The following is a 22,392-nucleotide window of genomic DNA, read 5'->3' as shown; positions in this document are numbered from 1 at the left end:
CAGTGGTTATGAATATGCGGATGTCAGAAATAATAAATAGTTAAATATTTTTTTTCTTATGAAATATGCAATGAAAACTGATGTAGGGCAGCACAATAAAGTAGACCACACTGATATGTACATTTATATATAAATAAAATAAATTAGTCCTTCGAAATCCACCAATTGATGGAGGTCTCCACACGCCGTGCCAGTCTCATAGGGGTTGTTTTGACCATACTTCACCCTGCTGGTCAGTGCAGTTGAGTGAAGCAGGTTGGGATTCATGTTAGCCGTGGACGGGAATCAAACTCTGTTTGCCGGGTTGAAGGCGTAGCGCGCTAACCATTGCGCCACCACCCCCGCCCCATAAACACGTACGGAAATGCAATTTCTGAAAATGTGTCTGCAACACTACTGTTTCGGTGTGCAACTGAAACCTGGAACGTTGAAGGTAGAGAGTTCTCTCTTCAATGACAGCGGCCGTGCCAAAATGCTCCTCGTCCAATTGTATCACCGAAGCCTCGTTCTCCCGCAACATTTATGTCCACGTGCGGCTGCTTATAAACCACCTCTAATGAATCACGCTTTCCTTCAATGGGCCCTGGTAAGACGGGCACGATGGGCAGTCAATTACAAGCGCGCGTGTGGTGTGTGTGTGTGTGCGTGTGTGTGTGCGTGTGTGTGTGCGTGTGTGGTGTGTGTGTGGTGTGCGTGTGTGCGTGTGTGTGTGCGTGTGTGGTGTGTGTGTGTGTGCGTGTGTGTGTGCGTGTGTGGTGTGTGTGGCCGCGAGGTCGCCCCCATTGCAGCAAATAAAACAGGCACGGCCGTGCCACGCGAGCACCACATTGGTCCTGTGGGATGCACACCGGAGTTTAACATGCGGCGCGCACCGCATTACGCGGGGGGGGGGGGGAGCTACTTTGTTACATCGCGGCAGCATGCGTGCACACTAAATTCTCCCAACGTCGAATTGTGCAGCACCGCCTCGATTCCAATGAATGCAGTGGCTTTCTCAACCACCTTTTTTGGTTATATGGTGGCCCCTCTGATCAAGACCACTGGTTCTTCCCCCCCTGCATCTCTCCCACGGCCCACCCCTCCCAACCACTAAACCACCCCCCCTAGGTCACCAATAAGGGCACAATAGAGAGACACAATAGAGAGATCACATGCCAACGCCTCTAGTCAACGCCGCGTTACTCAGCCGTTTTTCTTTTGTCGTTTCACGTTGTTGTATTAATGTGTTTCGTCACCGCAACGTGGTGACGATGTTCCCCACACACATTCGACATTTATCCTGCACAGTATTCATGCCACAGTCTACGCCCCCTCCACCCCCACAGAAAGGCTATCGTGCCTCCCACATACAGGTTAAGAATTATTGTAATTCATGTCCTGCGTATTGTTTGCTTATGTATCTTACTCTTGCTATTGTTGCTGTTGAAGTTGTTATAAACGCACAATTATACGGATGTCAAATTCCAGCAGGACACTCCAATTTATTGCCAGGAATTTATTTATTTTGCAGTAGAGCTGACACATCTTTCATTTTTTATGTCATTCCCCCGAAAGGGCAACTGAATTAAATATGGTGAAGATTACCATTAACTGGGCAGGCCCCAATGACTTTACCCCCCCCCCATCCCCCACCTTCACCAACCCGCACTGGACAGCAAGGGTAGAGTATTGTATTGTCCAGGCCTTCAATAAACTAATATTACGTGTAAATTTCCCAATTTTACCTCAAATGTTCTATCAGCAGCAGGTCATGCTGTAAGCAATCCATTTATAAACTCGCAGGTAGCAGTGCATCACACCGTGTGAGAGAATGACCCGCAGAAGGAGTAATCACAGAACTACTGCTTGCATCCTTTTCAGTGATAATTTTTATCCACACACAAAGGGCATTGTACTTTCCCACGGGGCCATGTGACAGAGAAATGTCCGTGACCTTGGCAGTAACCCCAATAGTTGTACTTCTCAGAGCTGAAATGTTGTCAAAATAAGCAAAAAAGTCTCAGTTAACATATTTTGGGGGTTTTGTGCGTTCATTAGTAACCAAGCTGAGACCATCCACCCTGCTCCACTTGAAAACCCGGTTTAACCACAAGTGGCTACCCAGATTTGAACCCAGGATCTCAGCAGTGCTGCCTTACCGCTCTGACCCCCTCGACCACATAGCCTGCTCATACTTTAACCCGAGGATGATTGCAGCCCTGGATGGGTCTAAAATACCTGGACAAACAATAGTGTATATTTGCTCACTAAACATGACCGATTGATCCCTTTACGTAATAAGACATTACATCTCTTGCGGAAGGTCATGCAAGAGCCTGGAACATGTCAACGAAAGACGGCACGCTCGGTCTCTGGGACCGAGAGGCTGAACAACATCCTTCTGCTGGAATATTAACGCACTTTTCAAATATTTACACGTGTGACATCGCATTCGATACTAACACCAGTGGGCTGGCAAGCAAATATGCAGCATGGGTTAGCAATATCAGATGGAAAACCAAACACTACAAAAGCCTGGGAGGAAATCTAAAATTGTAATGTTGCTGTTTAGCCACTGCAGTAAATGTGATGTACATTTGTTATGGCAAGCATCTACACTATGGGAACCTCATTTGCCAGTAAAAATATGATAATTGGTTCTTTACCCTTCTATCTGGCAACAAAACTGACACCTTTTCGGGTGTGGATCAATCAACTTTAAGGACAGTGCACATTATCAGAGTTATGTTCTTTTGTTTGTATTATGACTGCAGGTATTGCGGTCTATGCAAACATGACTCCTTGTAAAAAGGTGTCAGTTTTGTTGCCAGATAGAAGGGTAAAGAACCAATTATCATTGGTTATGGCATTTAAATAACCCATCAGCCAACCCTTCACAGACAATTGTTTTCAGTATTTCATAGTAATGACAAAGGTGATTGCACCTTCTTGGAAAAAATGCGGCCCAATTAATTGAGATTCATATTCTTGGTTCTTTCGGTAAAGTCACGTAGAAGGGAAATAATAAAATAATAAAAATCAAACAATACACACCTGATGATGATTGCTTGTGTTGCAATCGAAACGTCGTGAGAATTGTATTGTTTTATTTTTATTATTTTATTATTTCCCTTCTACGTGACTTTACCGAAAGAACCAACAATATGAATCCCTGCAGTCACGAAAGCTTTAAAACGAAATTTATTTGAGATTCCCTTAACTCAGTACAGAACTGGGGACGCTGCCGTGGTTGTGACGATCAGAACACCACAGCTCGCAATCCAGAGGTCGCCGGTTCGATCTCCTACCGGCTTGGCAGCTGAGTGAATGGAAGTTTCTGAAATCCCCCACGCCGTGTCCCTGCCCACCCAGCAGTGTAAGTGGGCTCACGACAGTTTAGTCCAGTGGCTCTTAACCTGGGGGTGCACGCACCCCCCCCTGGGAGCGCGAGATGCCCTTTCTGGGGGTGCGAGACGCGGCCAGACTTTTTTAGAAGGTAAATCATCCAAAATACATATTAAGCACGGGCACGTAAGTACAACGACTTTGTTACCTCAAACCCTATGTATTTATTAATGTTATAAAAACACCAAAAACCCAAAATGTTATAAAAACACGAAAAAATATTATCATATTTTGCTACTGGCAAATGAGGTTCCAATGGTGTAAATGCTTACCCCGAGTTCTCATACTCTGATGGTGCATTGCCTTTGAGTTGTGCGCCTTTTGACGTCATCTGGTCCAACACCATGTGAGACTAGGCTCTAAAGAAAGCTGTCTCGGGTGTGGACCAATCAATTTCAAGGACAGTGCATACATTATCAGAGTTATGTTTTTTGTTTGAATTCCGACTGCAGGTATAGTGGTCAATGCAAACATGACTCCTTGTAAAAAAGGTGTCAGTTTTGTTGCCAGATAAAAGGGTAAAAAACCAATTATCATGTTATAAAAACAATTTACGATTGACAACCAAAGGGGTGCGCGGCTGCGGTGAAGGATAAGCACCATCGGCTTAGTCAATCGGCAGGTCTCGTCTTGTGGGATAACGCGTTTGGAAACATGTCTGACCAGCGTGGAAGAGCAGGCCAATGCCCTCCAGGAGGGGGCATCCTTGAGTGGAGGCCGTTGTGCCGGCAGTAGCGCGACCACCTCATTGCAGGGCTGCACCTTCACCTTGCTTATTGCGAACAGGAGGGAAAGCCACTCCCGCCTCACAACAAACGTTTCTAATCGCAGCATCACAGCACACTTGGTAATACAGCGCGGTGCACTTGAATAAGATCGGTGGCTGAAGTGATTCCTTTTACTTTCACCTTGACATCCACAAGTTAATTATTTGAGTTTGCATTGCATATTAAAACAAATCCTGCTCAAATCAACATTGCAGATGTGCTCATCTCCAGTTTACAGCTTTCAGCCAGTGGTAGAAATTCCACATTTCCATGACGGAGGTGGGTATATCCTTAGGACAAGCACTGCGGATTTCCCCACAAACTGGTACGTATTTTATCAACTTGGGAGGGATGATGTGCAGAGTCAACCCCCAACTCGGATTTAAACTCACAACCGACTGAATGCGAGCCTGCTAACTCTACCGCGGAGCCACCGTGCAAACGAGCTATTCCTATTTCTTTTCATCATGCAAATCTCGTACGTGTGCGTTACATTTCACGGGAATTATACAGCGAAATAAAGTCAAGCCGAGGATTTTCACGGACTCCCATGTGCGTGGACAACATTAAATTAACCGGATTTCATAAGGCATTTTTGGCAGGTTGCGATAATTACAAATTTAATTGATCCACAACTCCTCGTATGATCCAACGCAATGGCATCCTGCCAAATTCAAAACGTAGCTGCCGGTTATTTTATTTGTTAATTTAGATGATTTTTTTGTAATCGCGAAAAATACAAATCCAGAGAAGTTAACACAGCCGGCACGTGAACGCAGCGTCTCCTCAATTGAAGCCCGTCTGTAATAAACCCAACGCGTGTATTTATTGTTCTCTAAAACGGACAGCGCCCTGCGAACTTCCAATACGCAATCTCCCAAAGAGGCTACAAAGGGGGGTGGTAGGGGGGGGGCCTCTGGGAGAGGGGAGTTGGCGGGGGGGGAGACGTGGCAGAGGGGGGGGGGGGGAGTTACGTGGGGGGAGACGTGGAGCAGGGAGGCAGTTCGCCATTGTACACCCAGGGCCTACTAAATAAACAAATACACGTGATATACGCAATAAATAAATACATACAAACAAACACACACGTGCGAGCGGTGTGGCGGGCGGTGTGGTGGACTGTTTGACTCCCTTACATCATCACTGGACCGAGATGATGAAACGTCTCACGACTTGATGTGGCGACACCGAGAGGGTGGATGGGCGAGGGGTAAGAGATGAGGGTAGGCGAGGGGAGTGGTGATGATGGGGGGGGGGGGCAGAGAGTGGAGCGGGGATAAAGAAGGAAGCAAGAGGGGTAATTCGAGAGAGGGGGGGGTGGTAGGCCTTGGGTTGGCGAGCCAATAATAAGTGGAGCCAAACCCTGGCACGGTGGAAAAAAAACATCAGTAAAAACCTGGGTCCACACATCTCCAGAAAACCCAAAAGAGTGACGCTGTCCACCTCTGCCGCCACCCCTAAGTGAACTTCGGCTGTGGCAGAATCCCTGACAGCCTCACGACTCCACACGCTAACATCACTTGGCAGCCCAAGAGCATAAGATTGAAGCACTTTCTCGACTGTAATTGTGTGTGATGCCTTCCTGCCCGCCACACGTTCCGCGTTGCTTCGGAATAATAAAATGATCTTCGCATTAATCTTCCACCGGTTTCCACTCTGGGTTACCGTGCACCGGCGCCCCCAGAGCCACGGCTTTCTTGCCTCTCCCCCCCTCCACAAACCCAACTGCCCACTTCCCTGTGACGGATAGTTTGGGTTTGGAGGGGGCCGAGCGATATTCAGGGTCTCGGCACTATCTGGTGAACTCCCAAACAGGTGTAGTGAACTTCTTACGCAACATTCACAGGCTCGCAATAGCAGCAGGAGCATCACGTGACTTGCCTTCGTGCCTCTGGGTGTATGTTCTTCTTCAGCTCAACGTGCGCACGTTGTTGGTGCCATGAGTGAATTGCCACCTTCAGCTGTAGAATCAGCAGCACTAGCATCGTCAAGCCTCTCCTGTGAAGGTTTCCTGGCTTTGGTTGAGCAGTTCGGATTTGTGGTCTGGGCTGTGCAGAACTAATTCCTCTGTTGTGACAACTTGTTTGTGCCTTTTGTTTTGGTACCGTTTATTTATTCATTTTTTTATATTCCTTGGTAGTAGGCTTTTCATTTTCTTGATAGTAGATGGGTATAAGAGTAGGTCCTTGTATGCAATTAATGTGCAGCGTTGTGGGATGCAATTAGCCTGAATGACGCTATATAAAATGAAAGTATAATTAATATAAGCCACATTTCTGGCTTGCTCTCTCCGTAGTAGTTTCTCAAACCCCTCTATGCAGCCAGCAGCAACAGCAGCTGGGCCAATTACCCCAGGCAAAAACAAACCCGTGGAAACAAATGCCCTCTCCCACCAAATCAGGTGAGTATAGTTATTGTTTAAACAGCTCTCTCAAGACCGGTTGGATGCACCTGTTTGCAACAGGCAGTTTCCCACCACACGGAGCCGTGCGGAGCTTCACAAGAGACAAAAGCCTTTTGCTTCTCTTTAAAATATATATGTAAGGAGAACCCAGTTACGCCGGCTTACCGACCAGCAGCCGTGTAAGAGTTGCAGGGGATGGGCAATCCAAATGTCATTGTTGCCCCCACTGAACGAGATGTCATGCTGGTGAACACCCACGCACACACTTCGAATATCGTGCCTTAATTCCCCAGTAATCGACTATTTTGTCGCTCATCGATTAGGCCAAGGGGGAGGGGGGGGGCAGATTGTCCTCACCCCAGCCCCTCAGTGCTCCCTCACCCCGTTGCCTCACCACGCCTCACCCTCGCAGGAGCGGTGGCGCAGTGGTTAGCACACTGCGCTATGAACCCGGCGACCCGAGTTCGATTTACGCTCACGGCCAACACCAGGTGACGATTATCTTAACCAATCCTGGGCCTCGCCCTAGATCGACCTCAACCTCAAATGAGTACCTGGTGCGGTGTGTAAACATCGCCAGTGGAGATACAAAGGCGGCCGGGTGTGGTGCTGGCCACCCAACCCCGGCCTTAATAGGTGCTCACTAACATCACTTGCTCCAACAGTCCGTTCGGACTATACGTGGAATCTTTGTATTTTGTGTGTGTTGTGTGTGTGCGATACTGGGTAAGTGAACCTCCATACAACGTCTACAGACCGGCACTCGTGATGTTGACGGGGAAGTGGTGGGGGGGGGAGAGGGTTGTCTACGTTGCCATGATTGAATATGCAGTTTGCACAATAATTGTCATTCCGTTTCCCTTTATTTTGAGTTACTCCCCGAATCTGCTGCGCTTACCAGCACTGTCGTAAAATACCTGCGAACGCCCGGTATACGCAGTGATGTCTCACATCAGTCCCCAAGGAAAACATGCATATTTATTGAGCTGTTAATAAAATAACATAATAATGATATTTGGGGTTTGCCCCTAAAATAACACCAAAAGGAAACGACAAAAAAGGAGCAGAGTCGTGCAGATTCATTCCAGTGTGAAGACATGCCCTCTATCAAAACCTCCACCCCCTCCTTTCCCGCTAGATAACGTCACGTCGTAACGCCATACCATTTAATCGAAATAGTCATTGATTACAAATCGATTACACTGGCCAACACACTTTTTCTGGCATAAGGTATTCCAACGGTTTTAAGGTAATTTTGGGGTGCTGATTCCAAATCTGGCATCAGTTTTTGTCTATCACATCAGGTTTTTGAGATATCAAATATTTCATTTTCAATAAAAACTGCAGAAGAAAAATATTAAGTAAATGTGGATATCTACATAAAATTATATTATAAACACACTATCCTAAAATTACAGCACCATATTTTAACACTAAAGCAGTCACTGACTCGCAACAACTTGCAATCATAAGTGGCAGAGTTAATTTCGGGTAAAATCAATGAAAATGGGGTATGTCGATAGCAGAGGTGGGATAAAGTCATTGTTATGCAAGTCCAAGTCGAGTCGCAAGTCATCAAATTCATGACTCGAGTCTGACTCGAGTCCAAGTCACATGACTCGAGTCCACATCTCATAGGTGGGACAAAGTCATTGTTATGCAAGTCCAAGTCGAGTCGCAAGTCATCAAATTCATGACTCGAGTCTGACTCGAGTCCAAGTCACATGACTCGAGTCCACACCTCTGGTCGATAGCATAAAAATGAGATGTGATAGAGCAAATCTGAGATCAGATTTGGAATCAGCACACTGAAATTAGTCTAAAACAGCTGCAAAAGTCCAGGCCAGAATTGTTTTTTGTTGACCAGTGTTATTCGACCCAAAGTAATCAATACTCGCGATTACTCAAAATACTGGATGTGGTAAACGCTCACCCCTACCTCCCTGCATGAGAATAACTGGGCAAGATTGCCGATTAGGTTTATAAAATTCTCCAGTTAAAGAGCTTTACAGCTCATCACATTCCTTCAGTATAAAATAAAGATTCTCATAATGGCCAGGGAGGTACTTTACCGTGGAGACGGAGCGATGAAATCACCTGGTGCGGAGGTGCCCGGCAGAATTTAGCATTGCGAGACCGTGAAGGATGGAAACAACTTCTGCAAGGCCTACATCTAGCAGTGGATAGATCATGGCTGATGATGATAACCCAGAATGCACCTCATCTCACCAGATAGCGGAAGCTAAGCAAGCCTGAGCCTGGATAGTGATTGAATGGGTGACCACCACACACCGGCAGGTTGTTTATGAGCGAGTTGCCCGGGCTACGCGGTGGATTAGCAGAGGACAATGCAGCAAATTTTCACCGTTGTATTGAGCTGCTATGCTCCTCGCAATATTCTCCCTGCGAGGTGGAGGTACAATGAAACAGCCTCCTCGATCCCGTGCAGGATGGGGGACTCCTCCAGCAGTGGATCGACAAGGAGCTCCGCGTGTACATGCACGCGTAAGCACTGCTCGGATCAGTCAGCTCAGATGACGCACGCTTCGACCTGGCATTCGAGAAGGAAGCCTCGAGGCGCGTGTGCCTGTCACCGGCGTGCGCGATGCCAGGCTCGGGGCCCACGTTATGCCCTCGCCGTGCACTAATTCCCGAGAAAAGCCACCCAAGGGGAAGGATCTCACTGGCTTCTGAGGATGACATCAAACTTGCCCCTGTGGATGCAATCGAAAGCGATAATGCCACTTCTGATGGGTAGGCTTCCGCTGCCGTGATGCACTGGCTCTCCGATGCGTCTTTAAGTTGTGCCGTGCGATGTCCCGATAATCAATTCTGTAAATGACGAGAGAAAAAAACCCATCCTAACAGGAAAATAGTGCAGGCCCGGAAAATTATATTGCTTCAAATGATGCACAGAGACATGCTATAAGCCTTTGTGCCTTTTGAAAAAAGCCATCAGCATTTCCTGCCAGAAGTGCATTGTAGTCCTTCTTGTCAGATGTCAGAAATTTCACTAGGAGATGATTAGTAAAATCTGAAGAAGTTCCCAGCATGTGGAGCGAAGCGTCGAACAAAATGCCAAACAACGCATGGCACGACCCGAAATTGCACATCGGCGAGCTGATAATGACACGATTAACACCCAACTGGAATGTTGCCATTCACCCCATAAAATGCCACATACTATTCTTCTAACCAGTAAAATCAATTGAGAAAAAAAAATAATGCATCTCGCTCTATTAGTTTTCATATCAATCACGAGGCGACGTGCAGAATCCATATCGCGCCAACATGAGTGCGCTGCCTCGCCATATATTTCAATCTCCTCTGAAGCATCTTCCAGCGCAAATTAAACACAGGTCATTTTTTCAGAAATCCAATAAATGCCGCACGCACAAATAAGACAACGTCACCATAAAGAAACATAATAACGACAGTCTGCCAGGAGAGGGTGTTTCAAGGTGGGCGCATTAATACTCAGGATGAAATAAAGATGTTGAATTTGTTTCGACATTCTGCAATTTAACTTTGATAATTATTCAAAGCGAACTTCCTTGCGTGACATGTTCTTGCACATTACTGACAAATGGAGATGAAAATTGAGAGAATGTGTAATAAATACGTACACAGATATTGTTTCTCACTCAAAATCACTTGGAATATGCCCAATATCTCATCAAATCTCAGAATCTAGCTAGGCAAGCTATGGCCTGGATCGGTGATTGCATGGACGACCATCATGCACAGCAGGTTGTTATGGGCTGCTGTGTGGCAGCAGAAGGCAGTAAAATGAATTGCTGGATGATACTTCACTGCTGCCCTCCTCTCGGCCCCACGTTCACCAACACGTACTGTGAGGCATGGTCAAATAATCCAGGATAGCATGCAGAGGGCCCTCAACCAGCAATCACCCAGAAGACGCCGCAGGAGATTGACAGAAGGAGCAGTGTGCAAGTTTGTTGTTCTGCCCGCACCTCCGATTTGGGGTCCTTCGTGTTTTCCCCTGCAGATTTATAAACGTGTGTTTATAATAGATTTGACTGTGATAAGTGTCCACGTGATACGCCACTTCGTTGAGCTATCATTCGTGGCCAAGATCTCTTCTGAAAAGGAGCGATATAGCTCAGTTGGCCTTACATGGTAAAAATTAAATAAACAAAAATTGAGAGGAATAGCATGGTTGGCTAGGCAGTGTGTGAAAGAAGTGTAACATACATACATAATGCAGAGGTATTATGCAGGGATACAGCCCCGTGCGGTGACCAAGAAATGCGCAGACTGCAAATTGGCATGATGTTCCATCGGCACACACTCCACCGCGCGCTGATCACGGCTTTCGAGCAAGAAAAGACAAAGCTCTCTTAGTCCGCTCTGCTCTGCTAGTTGACCAGAAAAACGTGCTCATTAGACGTGCGTGCGGGCGGGCGGGCGCAGGGTCAGCACGCTGATTCCACAGCACAAGATCCAACTCGTTCTGTCACTTCCTCCTAGTTAACGTCCATGTACAGGCACATATATAAAGCAATTATTTTTTTTCACAGCCATTATTTATTTATGTTTTTAAAGGGGTTTTTTGAAAATAATATTTCCCCAGTTGAGGATGTGTCCCACAAAGTAAATATGCTGTACTGTATATGCAAGAGCTGTATTTATAGTATGTGTAAATTATAAATGTTTCTGTACTTTGTCACTCGGCTGCTGGATGAAGGAGGCTTCCCCGTGTTGTTTTGGTCATGGTGGCTTTTTCCGACCGTACCTCAAACTGGTCAGCGTGGAGGGAGGGGAGGGGGCACGTGTTCAGCTATGACTCACCACTGATATTAGCCAAGGCTAGGAATCCAACTCTAGTAACCGGTCCATAGGGAAAGCAGTGCGCTAAATATTACATAACCGTTCCGCTGCATTCGGTCTTCTGCAGTGAGAAGATTAGTGTTGACAGCCTGGCTGACTGTGGGTGGGTGTTTTCATTGCCTAGGAATGAGAATAAATGACAAGCGCATTGCCTACGCGAAAAATAAAAAAAGAGCCCTGCTTCCCAAATATTGAGTGAATGTGCAATCGCTAAAAAAAGAGGCAACCTTAAGAATAATAATAATGATGATGATGATATCCCTGAATAAGTCTGCAGCAGCAACGGGCATGCTCATGCCAGCATTGGGACTAAGCATTGCAGATGCCCCAAATTTGAAGACTGCCACAATCTGATGCGTTGGGTGTCTGCTGTCAAGCATCTTCGGGCGAGCTGGTCTCTCGAGGAAGGTGATGTCCCCGTGTGTTGACCCGTTGCCAGAGTGATTATCATACCACATTAATTCACCCTCCGCCCATCACTCTCTCCGCTGTCGTTCCCCTACTCTTTCTCTTTACCCACCGCTCCTTCGCTCTCCTCCTTCAAATCACAACTAGGTTCTTCTCCAGATCCGTTCATCGGAAGTGAATGCGGCCAATCCCCCTTGCATTGTGCAGTTTTGTGTCGAACTCCCCAACAGAAAGGGTCTTTGCCGATAAACATGTGGCAGTTCAGAAAAATATTTGTTAAAAAGTGTACAAATAAACTCGTGTGTGGGACGGATATGTGGAGGCATATTATCTACCGCGTATCCTGGTTCTCTTTTTGAATGTTTGTTCTGTTGAAATATACACAAAAAATTTCATTTTAAGCATTGCGGATGCATGCACGGTTGAGCTGATGCGGCGGTGCAACGTGAATTTTTTTAAATGCTCCCTGGAAATCCACGACGGGCGCACGCTCTGCGCGGCACTGCAGACGGAAATAAATCCAGGATATAATGGTTGTGCGCGCCTGCCCACGCCGCTCGGCAATTAAAGCACTCGTTTATTTTCCCGATCCTGCCTCTTCCCACCGGACGCGAATAGCGGGCATTCTCAAGTGTTGATGAGCCACCTCCAACAACGTGTGCCACAGCAAACGAACCCGCAGGCGATGAAGCAAGATGAAGATTTTAGAGAGTAGTGGCATCAAATGAGGGCACAGCGTGGCGCCTGTTTGGCATGGTCACCTGGTGCAAAGCAGGGCCACCTAGATAGCTGGGGGGGGGGGGGGGGGCAAAAGGGGCAATATGCCCCGGGCTTCACAAAACATTGTTTGCCGCGAATGAATAAGGCCCCCCCCCCCCACGCTCCACATGGCATGCTGCCCTGGGCCTCCAGGAACGTCTGAGCAGCCCAGGGTAGAAGGGATTAAATAGGACCCCCCACCCCCACCCCCGTAAAATGTCCCCATCTTCTTCGTAGCTCGGCACCTGGACCATTCCATATCGTGGGCCTTGGTGCGGTTGCACCGCCTGCACTCTTGATAGCTAAGCCGCTGGCGTTGGACAACAATTTTAATTCGAAAGACAATAAGACCGTTACTTTTAACCATTGGCTTGTTAGCCTCATTGCAGCATGTCTAATTATGTACTCGCTGAGCGTATTTATTTTATGATGACCAAATAAATAACTTATCAGGTCGGTTGAGCGGCCAGCACCTGCCATGGTCTCATCATTGCCACTACACAGAACACAGTGGCACGCAGACAGTGGCGCGCACACACAATGGCACAAAGACAGAGCCCCCGTGTAGCCTCAACATACTTTTGGGAGCAAGTGCTGTTAGCGTGCACCTATGAAGGCCGACACGGCACACGAGAGGGTTGGTGGCCAGCATCACGCCCGGCTGCCTTTGTCTCCCCAGTGGCGATGTTTACACACCACACGAGGTACTCATTTTAGGCTGAGTCGACCTAGGGGAGGTTCAGGCACAGTTGTCCAGATAATGGGCGTGCACACACAGTGGCACGTGGCAAATGAATTGCCCTGTGAGTCGGTGATGACGTTCGCAACGCGCTCACAGAACATAAAGCTTCTGTTGGCACCGGATTGCACCGTGGACTAAAAATGTGTTCGCCAGATGCCATGTTCGCCTTGGCTCGATTTCCAAAGTAAGAGAAGCCCCGTCATTCACTCTGCGTTACAATTGTCGTGCACGCACACAAATACACTCAGGTCCTCCGAGAATACTAATTAAGCTCAATATTTAATTTTCCACGGGCAAATTCGCCCGATACGTTTGTATGGGATCTGCTTTCACTGCCATTCCACCCTTGCCTCGGGTCACATCCATAATTTCAGCAATCACGTGCTTGGCTTTGGATATCCACTCTAATTGGATCATTAAAACTAAAAATTTAAGCTTAAAAGGTGGTGTTATCTTCTTGGTTATTTCGGTAAAGTCACATAGAAGGGAAATAATAACCCCTGCGGTCACGACAGCTTTACATCGAAATTTAGGTGGTGTTATGTTGGTATTTTTTGTCACGGTATGAATTAGTTATTCCCACTTAGGCGGAATGGGTGCCTTTCAAAGCTAATTTCCCAGCATCCGACCCGAGCAATCGGTTCTCAGGATAAATGTACAACACTGACTGGGACGCATTCATCTCCATTTCAAAGGTATAGTTCCAAGAGAGGTTGTGCGAGTTAAATGGCAATTAATTACCATGGTTCGATTCCACAATTCTAAAGGTTTACCATAACACTTTATAAATTACAGTAGTCCCTTGGTAAACAGTTGCATCGGTCAGCGGTTTTTTTGGTTAATGTTTCACCTCCCGTAGGACCCTCATGGGTTCGACTCACGTTAAAATGTTGATAAACGTCACATTGACGTTATGCACACGGGCGCCAATTTCGGCCAATTCAAGCTCTTGTAATTGGGGCTGAGCCATGCCCTCATCCAATCAGCAACGCCCATTTATGAGTGTTTATATCTCGACTGGCTTTGTTTACATTGTGTTTTCTGTTTAAATTATGTTTTGTTTTAACATGTAATTCCTATATTCGATTGACAGTTATTTCAGCTGACAGTAGTTTTCGTGAAACGGATAAAAAAAACGTTCACCCGAGGGATTGCTGTACGGAAATATATTAAGGGGTTTTGTGGCTCAAAAATAACGATTACATGGAGATGAATGCTTTATACTCTAAATGAGTTTCATACTATATTTGCTGAATGTTCTCAAATAGGCAGTCGGTAGGTCTAAATGGAGCCGCTTAACAACAGCCACTGTAGAAAGTGATTTGATAATTGCCTCACTCCACGTAGCATATTTTTTAAAATAAAAATACAAATTTCATTTTGTCACAGGCAACATCTTTTCTAAAAATGTATCGAAAACAATTATAAATGCCAGCTCTTTGTCGTAGCTGCATAGCAGCAGAATGTTAAAAAGCAAGCCACATTTAATTGTACAAAGCGTTGCTGGCGATTACATCCAGCTTCGTCCTCAGGCGTTTAACAAAAGTTCAGTCCTCGCGGGAAATTGCCACAATCGTGTTTGTATTCAACATACCGATTCGCAAAAAAAGCAAGTCATTGAGCATATTTGGCCACATCGCAACTTGATTTGAATGGCATTGCCGGATGGTGGAGGGTTATGGTAAAAAAATAAAATGGCGTTATATCTTCACAATATAACCTCATAGAAGTTACTTGTTGAATCAGACTATATTACCACGAAAATAACGTGCTGCCCAAAGGCCACACACCTTTCACGACGCCAAAAACGGGCGATGGTTAAAGCCTCGCGGTCTGGACGACTGCGGGAGAAACGACGCGGCAATTAATTCTCGAGACTGATGTGGAGCAGTTTGCGACAGATTGAAGGTCTTAAAAAACTGACACCTTTATACAAGGCCTCATAATGTAAATGCTTACCCCGAGCTCTCAATACTGGTATACGCCTTTTGGCGTCTTCTGGTCCAACACCAATGGAGACTAGGCTCTAAGAAAAGCTGTCTCGGGTGTGGACCAATCAACTTCAATGACAGTGCATATCATTTTCAGAGTTGTTTCTTTTTGTTTGCATTTGACTGCTTGTGTTGTGGTTATTGCAAACATGATGCCTTGTATAAAGGTGTCAGTTTTGTACTAGTTTAAAGGGTAAAAACCTACTACTATGTTTGCCACTGGTAAAGGAGGTCTCAGAGTTTGACAGTCTCCTGAAAATTAATTTTGCCGTTCCAGTGTCGTCACCCCCCCCCTGGAGAAACGAGGGGTGAAACTGCACGCCGGATGGCTTATAATGGGCATAATAGTGTTCAACATAAAAAAATAATATTCGGAGATAATCTCCAGCGATAAGGAAATGTAATATTGACAGAACACTAAACATTTTTTTTCTTCCTTGGACTCTCGGAGCTTTGCTGTGAGGGTCGTCTGGCAGAAGAGAATATCTAATTAAATTCATCGTGCAACACGGTGGGGGGGTGGGATGGAGGGGGGAGGAGGGCACGGGGGGCAAGGAATCAGTAACCTCTTCTAAGACATAATTTTTCTTTGCCTGGCCTGCTAATTATTTTGCACCGACTGACATCTTTTTTGTTTATACGGAGCACAGGAAAAAAAAATAACCCACACTAAAAGCATTTTGCAAGTTATTGCATGAATAACCCTGACCACCAGGCACAAGTAAATATTAAAAAATGCAAAAGGCAAAATATCGTTAAAAATTAAAACATTAGGATTCCCACATACAGAATGTAATGCGCCTTTTTAAAATAAGGCTAATGAAACCCTTGGCAGAGAATGCCCTCAAGATGGTGCTTTTGGAATAAATTAATCTTTAAAAATCACTTAAATCCTGTAATGAGGAGCTGGTGGGGAGGAGCAAATGTTTGTTTAGACTTTCCGTAAAAGGCAAGGGTGGGCAGACCCAGGGGAGGAAGAGAAAATCTCCGCGGGATATTTTCCAACGGTTCCACCGGTTGTCTCTGGGCTCGTACGCGGAAAAACCGAACGCACGTCACCAACATCGCTGGTGCGATAGCAAAACCAAAATGCGTATCCTCGCCCCCCCCCCCACCGAGACATCTTACAACGACACGCCCGCGTGTCCGGACGCGCGCGTTGCAGACGTGCGCTCACAGAATTCCACTCGCAAGGCCACGCTGGTTTTTTTCGTGTTTTGGCTGTAACCGGGCTTCTATGGTGTAACCAGGTCCCCGTTTCAAATTATTTTTTATATTTCCCACCGGGTTTTACCTGCGCCCAAACAAAACCTGCATCTAAGATCTACAAAACGTGTAAATGTTGCGGTGTGTATACAGCGCCCCCCCCCCCCCCCCATTTTATTTTCAATCCACTGCTGGATGAGGGTCTCCCTTAAAGCATGCAGATCGTGGAGGTTAGTCGACCACACTCCACCCACGCTGGTCAGCGCGAGTTGGCAAAGACGGCCAGCATGGACTCCCGGAGCATAGACGTACAGTACAACAAAATATGCTTTTGCGCTACCCTCTGCTGACCACCACGTAGCCACCCACAACAACCTCATGTGCACGGTGGAATGTTCACCCATCCAAAAGCTATACAGGCTCAAACCCGCTTAGCTTCCGAGGTCGGATTAAATCAGCCGCAAAGCCGGGTCATTTGGCCTTAGGCAGGTCTGCAAACACTTGCACGTACGATTGATCATAGGTTGCTAGGGGTCAGTGTGGGGGGGAGGGGGTTAAAGCATATAGAGAGAACAAAGTAAGCTCTAGGACAGCTGCCCCTTCAGTCTCTGTCTATTCACACCCACGGTGCAGTGGCTTGTGCACAACATATTCCATTGCTTGCCATCTTCAATATCCAGTTTTGTTTGAAATACCGTGGCTGTATGCCTCAAGGTTCTGTGCACTTGCCAATTTTTTTCCCCCCTTTTTTGGACGCTGAATTTTTGCCCGTGTGGTATCATCCTGTCTCGATTAAATTTAGATTGTTATTGTCAAGTCAAAATCCAGACACGTGCATTATTACCAAATTACAGCGAGCCGCCCTCACTCGCGTGTCGCTGACATGTGGGGCAGACCCAAAGGCTTTTATCGCGGTGCTGGCTGCAAGCGCCGGCACGGTTCGGCTTAGGCGAGAGATCACTGCGTTTGCACAGTTTCATTTGACGTTCATATTTGCGCCGCAGAGAGAGAACGACGGAGTCCGTCCCCGCCAAACACGTCTCGCGCGCAACGATACGGCAGGGCACCCCCGGCCATCCAAAGCTCGGCCGCGCGAGCGTCATCAGCATCCCACGCGCGACCACTGACACCACTGGCACCGCTTGCATTCATATGCCAGGCACACGAGCACCGCGCACTGTACGCACGGCCGTGTAGGTGCGAGGGCTTGAGCACCCGTTGTTAATCGTCGCGGTTCGGCGTCTTCCGGCGGACACGAGGGCGAACGGGCGGTCGTTTGTCCGGCGCCTTGCGCGGGTTCGTTTTAATTGCGTTCGACACAATGGGCAGAGTGAGTGCGCTCGTGAATAAAACACACGCGCAGGCACGATTTGTGGACAGATACGCCGCGCCCAGGGCGGTAATACCAGACTCATTGCCCGCGATGATCCCACGGACGGACCAGAACAAAGTAGCCGCGCTGCCGACTGAATAGGAACGGCGTCGGGCAAATTGTCCATTCGGTGGAAAGTGTGTGAAAGCCCTGTAAAGCCCCGGTCAGGATCATTGTGTATCCGTCGCAGTGAGGACAAAATCCCACTGTTGCACTTTTGATTATTTGAGCGGGGGAAAAAAAAGTCAACAAATAAATGAATAGAAAACACATGACAATAATGCAGCAGCACCCTTTACATCTTTTTTTTCTTTCTGCAGGCCCAATGAAAACATTTGTTCCTGGACATGGAAAACGCTCATGCGTGACACAATTCCAGCGTTGCGTTACAAACCTGGCTGCGCCCTCTAAGTGCAATAAACAGTCGGCTGTGACAGTATTATCTCTGCGACAGCTGCTACAGCAGCAGCAGCAAGACGAACAAGACCATGACGATACGGTCCGCTGTGTATTTACAAGTCTGTTACGGTTAACCAAACCTGAACAACTATAGCTTTATTTTTTCTTTTGTTTCATCGAACAACGAGGTTGCCAACAGATCAGCATTCATCGTGAGCGTGCGAAACAGAGCCTGCCTTCCTCGTACCGTGTGTCCACTGTACCTGTGTTATTTAAATTCGTTCCAGCGACAGACACGCGGACGGATGGACAACACAAAGTGCAGAGAGGTGCAATCGCGGCGCGCCGCGTACTCACACGATCTCGTCGTTGTGAAACTCGAGCTCGCCGAAGGAATCCTCGTAATCGTCGCCGCTGCCGTGCGCCGTCCCCTCCATGGTGCGGTACGGCACGACGACGGTGCCGCGGGCGCCCGACGTCCTCATCACCTTCGCCTCCATGACGCCGACGCTCTCGCTCACGCGCATCACCTTCTCCTCGAACATGAAGATGCCCGCGTGGTCGTCGTCAAAGATGGTGACCGTGGCCACCGTGGGCTCCACCAGCAGGGCCTTCGGCAGGGTCACGTGGTTGATCTCCGGCCCGTCCTCCGTCACCTCCGCCTCGACGTCGGAGAGGCGCACGTAGAAGTGCTCGTCCTCCTCGAAGATGTCGTCGTCGATGATGCTGATCGAGATCTCCTTCTGGGTCTCGCCCGGCTTGAAGACGATCTTCCCCTCGCTGAACTCGAAGTCCGAGCCGGCCGTGGCGGTCCCGTTCTCCGTCTTGTAGCGCACGCTCACGAAGCCGCTCGTGTCGCCGCCCTTGCGCGATACCGTCAGGATGCACGAGCCGCAGTTCTCGAAGCACTGGTACGCGCCCGGCTCGAAGCAGATCTTGCTCACGAAGTCGCTCTCGCCGTCGCTCTCGATGTTCTGGACGCTCATGGCCTTGCGCGCCTGGTCAGCCGCGTGCTTCTTCAGAATGTTGCCGGCACCCGTCATCATGCGGATCGCCTGAATGCGGTAGAACGCGCGGCTCTTCTGCTGCTGGGTGAGCGCCTGGTAGTTGGCGAGCTCCACCAGCTGGTCCAGGTCCTTCTCTGGGTACTTCTGCTTCAGCTCTTTGAGCAGCTTGATCATGTCGCGACGGCTCTCGTCGATGTCTTTCTCGTCCCCGTCGACGAGCATCCCGTCGGGCATGACATCGGTCTCGTAGTTGAGCATCCTGCCGTCCATCTCGATGTTCATGCGGGGCCGGTCGCCCTCCGTCTCGATGATGATGCCCCTGTGCTTGTCGGCGCGGTACTTCTTGTACATGTACTTGTAGAAGAGGAGGCGGCGGTCGGCGACCCAGGCGAACACCACGCAGATGGGGAAGAACATGAACGTGAGCAGGGCCTCCCAGATGTCGACGACATTCGGAGAGATCACGGCCAGGATCAGGTAGAGCCAGATGTACGCGAAGATGCTCCACGCGGCCGTCACGAAGAACACGCGCAGGTGCTTGATCTTGCGCGTCTCGCCGTCGGGGATGGAGTACACGCAGATGGCGATGATGACGAACATGTTGAAGGCGGCGCTCCCGACGATGGTGCTGGGGCCCAGCTCGCCGGCTTCGAAGCCGTGGCCGCAGATCTCGATGATGGAGAGCAAGATCTCGGGGGCCGAGGAGCCCAGGGCCATCAGCGTGAGGTTGGAGACGGTCTCGTTCCACACGCGCACCGTGGTGGTGGTCGTCTCACCGTCGGGCCGCTTGATGGTGATCTCCTTCTCCTGCGACGTGATCACCTCGATGGAGGCCATGAAGCGGTCGGCGATGATCGACACTCCCAGGAACATGTAGATGAGAGCGACAAAGTACACGATCGCCCGGGCCACCTTGTCGCCGACCGACGGATTGTTCGGCACCCATATTGGGAGGATGATGCCGCTTGCGCATTCGTAGGAACCGTAGCAATCCTTGGTGATGTTGGCTCTGCTTTTGAGGTAAGGGTCATTGGAGGAGTCCGCCGCGGTGATCAACTGCGCTAGCAAGACGATCGCTCCCACGCGGAGGCACAAGGAAGTCCTGATGCCGAGGGTCGCTCTGGCCATTCTTCGTTTCTGTTCTTTCTCGGAAGCAATGTGAGAAAACCCGTCGCTCCTGAGAGGGACGTCCCGGTCGTCACCTGTATCGGAAAAAGATCAAACTTCTTTAAAGATGATTGCGAGAAGAAGAAGAATACAAAAGTGTGGCCGTATTTACCCACTATTAAACGCAACCCCCCCCCCTTTTATTTCGAAGCAATTGCTGGCGCTGCGTCTTATAATCCAGTAGGTCCGTGTCCTTTTTTTTTTAATCACACGGTTTCTGAGCACAGGTCCAAAGAACAGCAACAAACAGCACTATCGAAGTTGTAATGGATAAGAGTAAACACGTTTGTTGAATGAGCAAGGTTATACGAGCTTAGGTAAAAGGGACGATTGTGTGCCAACAGATGTTTATAACTTCATTAACATCGGGGCATACGTTTGAGGTGCATGTTACCCTTCCGGTGCGGCTTATAGTCCAGAGAAGACGGTAATATGAGGAGGTCACAGATCCCTCGTGAGTAACGGGTACGAACGTTGCTCAATTTCAGCTGGAAAAAGTTTGGAACACTGTTCTGGGGAATATTATGCTATGCCGCATCCATCTGGTCAGATTTTTGTCCTCGTTATTTTTACTATAAAACGAGTACATGTGAATATAGGAATATAGGGTGGAATAATATAGCATTAGTATGGATAGGCATATCTTAGTACTCTCGTGGTAGTGCCTTACGGGCGCCGTGGCGGCGAGATGTTAACTACCTCGCCCGGTATACAGGTAGTCGTGCATTCCATATATTTGCAGTTTGCATGGTCTCCCCGTGGTTTTGTGGATTTTTCTCCAGGTCTTTCAATTTTTCCCTTCACATTTAGAAACGTGTGTTTAGAGTATTTGGCTGCTATACGTTTCCACAAGATAAGCCACTTGTTGAATCTATCATTTGTGGCCAGGTCGCTTCTGAAAAAGAGCTATACAGCTCAGTGGGGCCTTATCTGATCAAACACAACACAGTTATAGTTAGCGATGTCGATAATCCTACTCCGAGGCAGCCTAGGTAGGCAGCATTCTGGAAAATATGAAGTGAGGCGTTAATCCCTGGCTGCGAGCGATAATGATCCCATATATAGCACAACGTTCAGCGATGACCTGAAGGGACCTTTCACAGACCTTGGCTTGCGCGCAAATTATTTGACAATTGGCTTGAAAAACCCACTTGGTAAAAAAAAAAGACACGGTGCGCACATGAATCGGGTAACAGATACACGGCTGGCTACGTTTGGTGTGCGAAAGAAGTTCAACATACATCCGTTGGGACAGATGCTGTTAGCGAGTAGCACCTATGAAGGCCGAGACCAACGGATTGGGTGGACAGCTCCACGTCCGGCAGCCCGTTGTCTCCCCAGTGTTGATGCTGACACACTGCTCCACAGACTCATTTTAGGCTGAGTTGCCCTAGGGAAGACCCAGGCCCGCTTCAAACATTCGCCACTCTTATTGGGACACAAGCGAAGCAGGAAATGGAGCACGGGCCGCCAGGCTCGTAGGACAGTGCGCTTCACCACTGCGCCGCCGCTTCCCACAAATGAACAGACAAGACAAAGATCCCCCGTATAGCCTTAACAGACTGTAGGGGCAAGTGCTGTTCGCGAGCACCTATAAAGACGCACGGCACACGAGGGGGTGGGTGGCCAACACCACGCCCGGCCGCCTTTGTCTCCCGAATGGCGATGTTTACACATTGCACCAAGTACTAATTTGAGGCTGAGTCGACCTCGGGGAGGCCCAGGACCGGTTCAGACAATCGTCACCGGTGTTGGCCGTGAGCGGGAATCGAACCCGGGTCGCTAGGTTCGTAGCGCAGTGCACTAACCACTACACTACCGCTCCCCACTCGGGCAAGCACGCACACACGTGCATGGATCATTTGAGCTCTTGTCGTGCGACGCACCAAAAAGGAAATCCCGAAAGCGTTGATGCCGTGAGGTTTCATCGCGTGG

General features: G+C 48.3%; 1 protein-coding gene across 1 annotated transcript in view; it reads right to left on the bottom strand.

Moving 5' to 3' along the window:
• LOC144729774 (sodium/calcium exchanger 3-like) overlaps nucleotides 1–22,392 on the bottom strand; it is a 145,718-nt gene that overhangs the window by 119,796 nt on the left and 3,530 nt on the right. Inside the window, exon 2 of the mRNA XM_078610260.1 lies at nucleotides 18,641–20,492. Within this exon, the coding sequence (XP_078466386.1) occupies nucleotides 18,641–20,418 (1,778 nt within the window). The 5' untranslated portion in view covers nucleotides 20,419–20,492. The remainder of the gene's footprint in view (nucleotides 1–18,640; nucleotides 20,493–22,392) is intronic.

Source organism: Lampetra planeri, chromosome 33 (assembly GCF_965212315.1).
Source record: "Lampetra planeri chromosome 33, kcLamPlan1.2.h2, whole genome shotgun sequence".
NCBI lineage: Eukaryota > Metazoa > Chordata > Hyperoartia > Petromyzontiformes > Petromyzontidae > Lampetra > Lampetra planeri.
This window is presented reverse-complemented; position numbering and strand designations above follow the sequence as displayed.